This window comes from Cygnus atratus, chromosome 18, assembly GCF_013377495.2.
Source record: "Cygnus atratus isolate AKBS03 ecotype Queensland, Australia chromosome 18, CAtr_DNAZoo_HiC_assembly, whole genome shotgun sequence".
Taxonomy (NCBI): domain Eukaryota; kingdom Metazoa; phylum Chordata; class Aves; order Anseriformes; family Anatidae; genus Cygnus; species Cygnus atratus.
The window spans coordinates 2482237-2491875 of NC_066379.1; the positions used below are offsets into that span (position 1 = coordinate 2482237).

Genomic DNA, 9639 nt, shown 5'->3' on the forward strand with positions numbered 1-9639 from the left:
CACGGGGATGCCGGATGCACCCCGGAACGTGGGCGCCTGCCGGGGGGGACATAGGCACCGAGTCACAAGGCAGTCTGGATAAGGCGAACCGAACCAAACCGAACCCAACTAAGGAGCAGCGTCCCCCGAGCGCTGGCCGGGTGCCGCGGGGACGGGCGGGGAGGGGACGCTGTCATAGGGCCGTGCTCTCCGAGTCCTCCTCCTCCTCCGGGGGGGGCTTTCACCGAGAGTCTCTGCGCAGCGTCCGGCGGGTCCCGGCGCAGGGCGGCATCGACGCCGAGGTGGATGGACGGGATCTCGAAATGGACCAGACCTGCGGCGGGCACAGACGGGCAGCGTGAGGGGCTGCCACGGGGGGGGCACGGACGGGTGCTGGCACACGGCGTCCTCCGACGGGCTGGCAGCGCTTGGTGCCACCGCCGGGGCGGCACACGGGGCTCCAGGTCCCCACCCCAGCCAGCTGCCTGTCCCCGCACCTGGAGGGACGTCGCAGTCCCTCAGCAGGCTGCAGGAACCCACCCAGGGGAGAGGGGGGAAAGTCCCGTGCCCCGCTCCTGCAGCTGCCGGCTCGGGGACCCTGCCGCAGGTGGCGGCACCCAAGGGCACCCAAGGGTGCAATGCCAGAGCGCAGCGACAGCTGGGTGCTGTGCTGGGGTCACCACGTACGGGTGCCGTGCCAGGGGCACCGTGCCTGCGAGCGATGCCCGGTGCAGTTCCCAGGTGCACCGATGCCTGGCTGCAGCGCTGGGGCGGCACCGCCGTGCGGGTGCGATGCCTGGGTGCAGTGCTGGGGCTGCACCTCCTGGGCGCCCTGGTGCTGGGGGGCCTCCACGCCTGGCTGCAGACCCACTGCAATGCCTGGGGGCCCCACGCTGGGGTGCGTCGTGGGGGCTGCACCGAGGCCCGGGCACAGCACCGGGGCGCAGCAGGGGCACGCAGCACGCCTGGGGACAGCCCGACCCCACCGCCGCACGTCCCCCCTGTCCCATCCCCTCCACTCTCACTGCGTCACCGGGCACATCAAGGTCCTGTGCGTGGGGACACCCGGCTGCCAGCCACACTGCGCCCTGCGGGACACGCGGTGCCCCTGGGGCACCGAGCTCTGCCAGCACCACGTCCCCAGGCTGCCCCCACCACCAAAGTGTCCCCTGAGTTGCCCAAGACAGGGAAATGCCCCCCCCCGCCACCACGTCCTGCCACCCCTCTGCAAAGCCCCTCGGGAGGCGAGCTGGGGACACCAGCGGCTGCCCGCTGCCGCTTTGCTTCTCCGGGGCCGCGGGGCAGGAGGGAGCCAGCGGCACGAGGAAGCCGGAGCCAGGTGACAAACGTGTCCTTGCTGGCGGGATGGGGCTGGGGGGGCACGCGCTCACCCGCCCCATGCACCCAGGGGTGGCAGTGGGGAGGGGGTGGCAGCGGGTGGCCCTCGGGGACAGCAGTGGTGGGGGATGGGGACAAAGAAACAGGGACAAGGTCAGGACACAGCGGACACGGCAGCAGAGCTTTGGGCACTTCCCAGGGACACTGCCACCCTCCTGGGGATGTTGTCACCTTCTTAGGGACACTGCCACCTTCCTGGGGACACTGCCACTTTCACGAGGACACTGTCATCTTTCTGGGAACACTGCCACCTTCCCAGTGATGTCACAACCTTCCTGAGGGCAATGCCACCTTCCCAGGGACACTGCCACCTTTGTGAGGATATTGTCATCTTCCTGGGAACGCTGCCACCTTCCCAGGGACCCTGCCACCTTCCTGAGGACACTGCTACCATCCAAGAGACACTGCCACCTTCCTGAGGACCTTGTCACCTCCCCAGGGACCTTTCCACCTTCTTGATGACAGTCATCTTCCTGGGAACGTTGCCACCTTCACGAGGACATTACCACTTTCCTGAGGACACTGCCACCTTCTCAAGGACACTGCCACCTTCCTGGGGACACTGCCACCTTCCTAAGGATATTACCACCTTCCTGAGGACACCGCCACCTTCCTGAGGACACTACAGCCTTCCTGAGGCCTTTACCACCTTCCCAAGGACACCATCACCTTCCCAAGGACATCACCACCTTCCTGAGGACACTGCCACCTTCCCAGCGATGCCGCCACCAAACCCCAGGACACGAGCTCCTGGTCCTGGTCCCTCTGCTCCGCAGACGCAGCCGTGCCACCAGAGCAGAGCCCCGGCTGCCCACGGGGTCCCAGCGGGGTCCCCGGTTGGGGTCCGTGCCCTGGACCGCTCCGAGCACCCCGGCGCAGCCCCGGCGCGTCCTCAGCGTCCCGCAGCGGCTGGGTTACCTGTGGGCACGCTCTCCCCGGGGGCCACGGCGTCGAGCAGGGGGGGCTCCGCGGGCTGGGGGCTAGAGCCGGACGCGCTGGCCGTGGGGGGCTGCGGCGGCGGCAGCGAGGGCCTCTGCCTCGGCTTGGGGACGGGTCGAGATTTGGTTACAGAGCCGCCCAGGGGAGGAAGAGGAGGAGGAGGAGGAGACGGGGAAGGTGCGGCGGCTGGGGACAGCTGACCTGAGGCCAGGCAGTAGCCTTGCGGGTAAGCGAGTCCATAGGGCGCGGGGGTGCTCGGTGGGGTGGGGGACAGGCTGGCGGGGGACGGCTGGCCCGCCGGCGGCTCCGACGTGCCCCCCGAGGGCGCCTTGGGCGGGATGGGCGCCAGCTTCTTGGAGGCTGCGGGAGAGACGGACAAGGCAGACAGACAGACGGGCGGACGGACGGACGGCGGTCAGGGGGGCGAGGGGCGCGGGGAGGCGGGCGCGCCGCCGGGCACCCACCTTTGCGCAGGCTGCGCGGGCTCTGCTCGGCGGGGGACGGCGGCGCGGCCGCTGCCTGCTGCCCGCTGCCCTTCTGCGGCCCGGAGACGGGGGAGAGCTCCTTGGGTTTTAAAGTGCTGGGGGGGGGGGGTGGAAAAAAAAACAGCGGTGAGGTCCCGTCTGCCCCAGCACCCAACGCCCCAGCACCCAACGCCCCAGCACCCAACGCCCCGGCACCCGACGCCCCGGCACCTGCGCGCGTCCCGGTGCGAAGCGGTGCCCAAAGGTGCCCAGCGCCAGGCTGGGGGTCGTTACAATCCGATTTTGCTTTAATTGGAGCTTTTTAAAGCAATTTCTCTGCGCAGAAGCCATGCTGCAGGCAAGCCCCTGCACGGCTCGCGGCCGTTCCCGGGGACAGCGGTGACACCCAGGCCACCGCCCGTGGTGGGGGCACCCAAGGGTGGCAGGGGGAGTTACCTGGCCAGGCTGGCTCCCGCAGGCGTGCGGCCGCCCCCGGGGGCAGAGGGCAGCGCTCGGGGCCGGAGGCTGGGCAGGAGCAGGGGGGCAGCGACGGGGAGCGGGCAGTGCCACGGGGCCAGGGAGCGCTGCGTGGGGACCGGCAGGGAGCAGGGCTTGGGGTGAGCGTGGGGGACGAGCAGAGGGTGAGGGGAGGAAGAGGAGCGGCGGGGGGGAGGCAGGCTGCGGCTGCAGCCCGCCCAGAGGCGCAGGGGTGCGGGGCCGAGCCCCGGGGCGGGCTGTGCCCAGGGCAGGGGACGGGGCTGGGGACCGGGGGCCGGGGGACCCCGCTTGTCCTCGGGGCGGGGGGGGCTGTAGCAGCAATCCGACCAAGCAGGCGGCGCATCACCCGTGCTGCAAAATGTCCAGAAACAACCACAGACCAGCAAAACGATAGACCGAGGAAATAAAAAAAGACACGAGCAGAAGCATCGGCAGGGGGGGAAGCAAAAGCGGCAGTGAGAACAGGCGGCATGGGAGCAGGCACGGCCCCACTGAGCACTTGGGGCTGCTGCAGGAGAGGTCGACACCGAAATGAGGGGGGATTTGGGGGACAGCCCCTTCCCCGTGGCTGGAGAGGCGAGCTCCAGGCTCTGCATGGTCCCGGCCATGGAGCCATCTCTAGAGGAGCCCTTGGCACATCCCCGCGCTTTGCGGTGCCATCGGCAGCCCAGCTCAGCCAGCACCTCTCCTCCGGCCAGGGAAGGAGGAGGAGGAGGAGGGTGGGGTGAAGGCAGCACCAGCAGGGGGGACACGGTGCCCTGGGAGCCGAGCGCAGTGCAGAAGCAGGCTGGGCACAAACAGCACCAAAGTACAGCAGCTGCAGGACAGGGGGGACCCGCCGGGCACCCGCCGTGCTGGGCGCAGCAGCAGGGGACCCCCACAAACCCCTCCTCCCCCCCCCAAGACAGGGCTGGGACGGTTCCGAGCCCAGCTCCAGGACCCGGCCCCTGGGCACGATGTGCCCGGGGAGTGCTGCGGGGTGGGTCCCCCCTCCATGAGGACCCCACAGCACCCATGGGTGCTCGCCCAGCCTTCACCGTGCAGCCTAGGGAGTGCACAGCTCATGGCTGGGGGAAAACAGCCCTGTGGGGTGGTGGGAGAGGGAGGCTCCCCATTTTGGGGCAGGAAGGTGTGATTCAGATATTTTCCTCTACTTGGTCCATGCAGGATGAAGGCAGACACACAGACCTCGGGCTCGGGGAACGCCTGGCTCCTTTAGGCTGTCACTTTGGCCACTGCAAGCCCAGCAGCTCCTTCCTCGCTGTTAGCACCCAAATTCCAGCCCAGGATAACCACGGCGAGCCATGCGAGAGCCCCGCAGGGAAAACCCAGCTCGTTGCAGACCCCAGGGGGGCACCACGAGGACGAGGAGCATCCTCTCCTCCCGTTCCCAGGGGGTGGCCGTGCCTGGGGAGGGAAGCACCGCGGAGACGGGGGGCGGGACGGGGGTGTCCTTACCTTGCCCGCTCGGCTGCAGGTGGGAAGCCGAAGCTGGTGGGAGGAGGAGAGGGGGTCGCCGAAATATCGGGCGCTTGCTCGGGGATGGGCGAGTGCGGTGTGCCGGGCAGCTCGGCGGGCGGCGCGGGGGGCTGCGTGGCAGGGGGGGTGGCAGATGCCTTGCGCCCCCCCGAGGTGCCTCTGCGGGCCACCCACGAGGTGTCCATCACCCTGACGCCCATGCTGGGGGGACAGAGACGGGTCCTCAGCACCCGCATGGTGGGACGGGACCGTGCTAGGGCCCCTTTGGGGCATCCCAACCCCACACGTCCGCCCCAAGCCCAGCTGGTGGCCAGGGCTCAGGGCCGGCCGCTGCAGCGGGGTCTGGTCCCTACGAACGCCTCTTCCACAGGGAAGCTGTTGGGAACGGACCTCCACGGCAGTAGGGCAGCGGTGGCTTTGCAGGACAAGCTTGTGTCACCAGCCACGTCGCCCTTTGCCCTGACACCAGCAGGCACCAGCATCCTCCCAGCACCCTCCCAGTCCTGCCGCGGAGGACACCGTACCTTTGGATTTTCCTAAGGCTGCATGGACAGAAACACACAGTTATTAGTGGAAAAGAAGCTAGAACGAGCCACACGGTGCAGTGCCTGCTGCTTGGAAAGGGAGCTGAGAGGCCAAGGGGCTTGGAGCATGGGCACAGGAGGGACACGGTGGGGGACCGGGTTGTGCTGGAGCTGGGGAAGCCCAGGGGATGGGGCTGGGACCTGGCTGTGGGTCCACAGCACTGAGCAGGGCACAGGAGGTGACACGGGGGTTGTGCAGCCCCAGCCCCACAGCATGGGCCCGCCTGCTCCCATCTCCAGCGGGCTCAGGGCTGGTGAGAAGCTTGAGTCTCATCCGGGCACCCCCAGATCTCATCCAAGCACCCCCAGCTCTCATCCCAGCATGGACAGTAGGGTCCTCCCATCCTGGGACCACCCGACCTCCACCAGTTTGTACCCTTGGTGTGACTCCCTCTGTCCCCAACCCCGAACCGGCCCTACCCATCCTTCTTGTAAAACTCCAGCATCATGTTGTCCGTGGCCACGCTGAGCGGCCGCCGCGCCTGGTCGTGCTGCTTGCGGTCGGCGTGGTCCATGTCCGGGGAGGGCATGGAGCTGTAGTTGGCGTTGTGGTTCACGTGCATGGGGCTGCCGTAGTTCCCCGTGACGTTGAACTCAATGTCTGGGTGGCAAAGCGAGACGGGGACATCAGAGCTCTGACTCCCCTGGGCCAGGAGGGGCAGCCGGTCCCCGTGATGCCCGTCCCCTCCCGTCCCGTCCCATCCCATCCCATCCCATCCCATCCCATCCCATCCCATCCCAACCCGTCCCGTCCCGTCCCGTCCCGTCCCGTCCCGTCCTAGCACGGGGCTCAGCCCACCTCCGGGGAAGAACCAGTCCGCGTGCTGGATGAGCGGCTCGATGATGCCCACGATCTGCAGGGAGACGGTCGTCATCATCTCCGTGATGTTCCTGCAACACAGCGGGCAGCGGCTCGGCGGCTGCCACCCCGCCACGGCCCGACCCCGCTCCCTGCTGGGTTTTGGCCGCCCCTCGCCCCTCCAGCAGCCCCTCAGGTCTCTTGCCCGGGGAGCGGGTGCTGCTCCCACGCTGCAGGAGAAACCTTTTGTGCCCCAGAGCTACGGCTTCAGTCCCCGTCACCCCCTCGCACGTGCCCACCGCCGTACGCTACCCTTCTGCCTGCGGCCAGAGGAGATTGGGACCCAGCACGATGGCCACGTTGCTCGGCGTCATTTTGTTCATGTCCTGGTACTCAGTCAGCTTGGCCAGGAATTTAATCAGGTACCTGGAGGGGCGAGCCCAGGCGCCGGTGAGGCAGGGTGCGCCCTCCCCATGCCCACGGCGGCTCCTCGCCCGCCCCACGCTCACCTGATGTTGTTGTAGTTGGCCTTGGGCAGCTTCTCGCAGGCGCTCCACAGGGCCTGCAGCCGCTTCTCCTGCTCCGGGATGCTGCGGGAGGGGATCGGGGTGAGCACCCCACAGACCCCGGCCCTGCCACCCCACTGCCCGCGGCACGGGCACCACACCGAGGGGGTCGCTGCCCTTCACATCGGGGCGCTCGCTCCGAGCTCGTTCCTTTACCAGCCGGTACCACCGTACGGATGGGTTTGTGCATTTATACCAGGGTGGTCTGAGCGCCCTTGGGCAGGGCGGGTTTGCAGACCCGGCCAGGAATGGGACCAGAGCCCAGCTGTGAGGTGCTGGGAGAGCTGAGCCACCGTGGGCAGGGTGCTGTGCACCACGCTGGGGACATCAGGGTTTGGTGACATCTAGGCCACCCTTGCACTGGGACATGCAATGCCCAAGGAGTATCACAGAGAGCCCTCAGACCCTGAAGGAAACATCCCAAATGCTGGCAGCCGGTCAGAAACAAGTCAACAAGGGTGCCCACACTGTTTTTGGATACATGGGAGCATTGGACCCGGAGCCTGGAAGCTCCCACACCGCCGCCCTGCACGCTGCTGGCCATCCGTGGGCCGTCAGCCTTCGTGCTCAGCCTCCTCACCCTCGGGGAACTGCCACGGGGCTAAAACTTGCTTGTTTAGCCCCTCCTGAAACTCATTTGAAACTGCTTTGGGGAAGACCACCGGCCAGACCTCAGCAGATGCTGCCACTGGACCAGGGCTGGGGCACAGGCGAGGCCAAGTATGGGGCCGGGGCTCTGGTGAGGCACCCGCGGGGACAGCCCCAGCCCCAAGGCCACTTCCTGACCCGAACTCACTTGGAGGCCTGGATCCACTCCTCGTACAGCTCAAACGTCATCAGCGGCTCCGGCAGCTCGCGCAGGTAGGACTTGAGCGCTCCTGAAGCACACAGCGGGGACGGGGCTCACCACGGCTCACCGGGGCCACCTGCACCCCCCTGCTGACGGCACTGCCCAAAGCGTGTGCTGCCTCCCCAGACCCGTTAGGTTCATTGGAGCCTCCTCGAACCCCAGCAGCTGCTGAACTTCCACCCCTTGCAGCTCCTCCCTCTCCCTTTCACCTCCAGCAGCCCCTCTGCCTCTCCTTTTTGCCCGGCACCATGCCCCAGGCCCCCCACTCAGCACGTCTCTGGGAGCACTCGGTCGGTGGCTTCCCGACAGGACACCAGCGCCCAGACCCTGCAGCCACCAGGAGCCAAGCCCAGGAGGGGAAAAGCTGACTCATGTTTAAACCAAATTAATGCTCGTTGACAGCCCAGCAGGCCGGGCTCTGCGTGCAGAGGGCATCTTGCATCACTGCAGAAGCAGCAGAGATATGATTGAGAACTCAATTAGGGTGCGTGTGTGCAGCTCCCTGGCTGCTTCTGGTTCCTCTGGAGAATCTCAGGCTCAGCGTAACCGTGTGCTTCATCCCTCGGCAGGGGCAGAGGGGAGGTGCATGCACTTGGTGAGGGATGTCCAGTTCAGGCTCAAAGGAAGTCTGAAACCAGCTCTTCGATGTGTTCACCGCAGCGCAAGCACCTCGCTGGCTCCTGCCCTCGGCAGCATCCCCCCCGTGCCCCAACGCGGGGCTTCCACATTGCCCGGCACGGGCAAGCCCCCGACCAGCAGAAGATCAGGACCAGGGCACCCCAAAGCCACCCGCCCGGGGAGATCCCCACCTGCGATGGCGTGCGGGTCGGCCGAGTACTCCTGCACATCCAGCACGCAGCAATCCAGGGCGGCCTTCAGCTTCTTCAGCTTGGAGGCAGAGGGAGCCACGCGGAACAGACCCTTGGCAGACGACACGGGGCAGCGTCGGCACCAGGGCACGGCCCCGAAACCTCCCCGGCCACTCATCCCCGTGCCACCAGAGGTGGCCAGGATGCCGTCGGCCAGCACCCACCTCCTCCTGCATGCCGCACTCCAGCAGCATGGTCACGCAGGCCTCCACGGGGAAGGCGATCTCCCGCCCGCTGACGGCCAGGTGCTCCTCCAGCGGCTTCCCGAAGGACGGCTTCTCCATCCACGCTTCTGTGACGGGCAGAGGGGTGATGGGGGACAGAGCGGGGGGCACCCCGTGTCCTCCTGACCCCCCCAGAGGAGAAGTTTGGGGATGGCAGCGGCTGTTCGGGTGTTGTTGCAACCCCACGACCCCACATTTCTGTCCTGGGACACCCAGAAGTGGGTTTTAAAGGTAAAATCCAAGCCAAATATTTCCCAGCCATCACATTTCAAGGGGGCTGAATGATGCTTTCCAGGGGAGCAACATCTTGCAAACGTTTGCAGGGTTTTCCCCCTTCTTTTGCCACAATTTGAGTCAGGAATAATTTGAGGAATAAAGATCCCTCCCTGCCCAACCACTGCGGCACCCCGAGCACAGGGCGGCTGCCGGGGTGACCACGCAGCGGTCCCAGGGGACGGGGACACTTCCCCAGTTCAGGGACAGGCGGGATGCAAAGAAGGGGAGCAGACAGGGGGTGCACAGCTGCAAGCCAGGCACCACGCCACGCGGTGACACCGCAGCCCGAAGCCACGCACGGCTGCTGGCGTGACGCTGGGTGATGGGCTCCATGTCCCTGGTGTCACCCTCCTCGGGAACGGGACAAGCCCTGCGTGCACTCACCCTGCTGGGCTTTTATCTGAGGCAGCACGTTCTGCAGAAGCGCCAGCGACTTCCTGTGGTACTCGGCCTGCACCTCGATCAGCTGGGGAGAGAGGGCACAGAGTGCGCGCGGTGCCGCCGGCGCCGCAGGGACGGGCACGGGGCAGCTGCAGTGCGCACGGGGACGAGGGGAGCGGCCGGCTCGCAGCGCTTACCGTCTGGAAGTAGTTTGCATAGTCGATTTCTTTGGCCACGAAGCTGTACATGTCAGCCGAGAGCTGGTCCTGCGGGGAGCACGGAGTTAGGAGCACGCCCGGTGCCGTGGCCACCACGATGGCAGACCGTGGGGGA

The 9639-nt window shown here is 67.1% G+C and overlaps 1 protein-coding gene across 1 annotated transcript; it reads right to left on the reverse strand.

Annotated features, from left to right (window-relative positions):
* Positions 1-172: 172 nt before the first annotated feature.
* On the reverse strand, positions 173-9572 carry LOC118255595 (rho GTPase-activating protein 44-like). Its single transcript, XM_035561920.1, is given in 16 exon segments — positions 173-214; positions 216-313; positions 2296-2676; positions 2781-2896; positions 3237-3629; positions 4737-4958; positions 5282-5299; positions 5762-5942; positions 6141-6232; positions 6453-6566; positions 6650-6730; positions 7503-7584; positions 8366-8477; positions 8590-8717; positions 9310-9391; positions 9504-9572. Coding segments are annotated over 16 exon segments (2193 nt in total). The 5' UTR covers positions 9555-9572.
* Between the last annotated feature and the right edge of the window lie 67 nt (positions 9573-9639).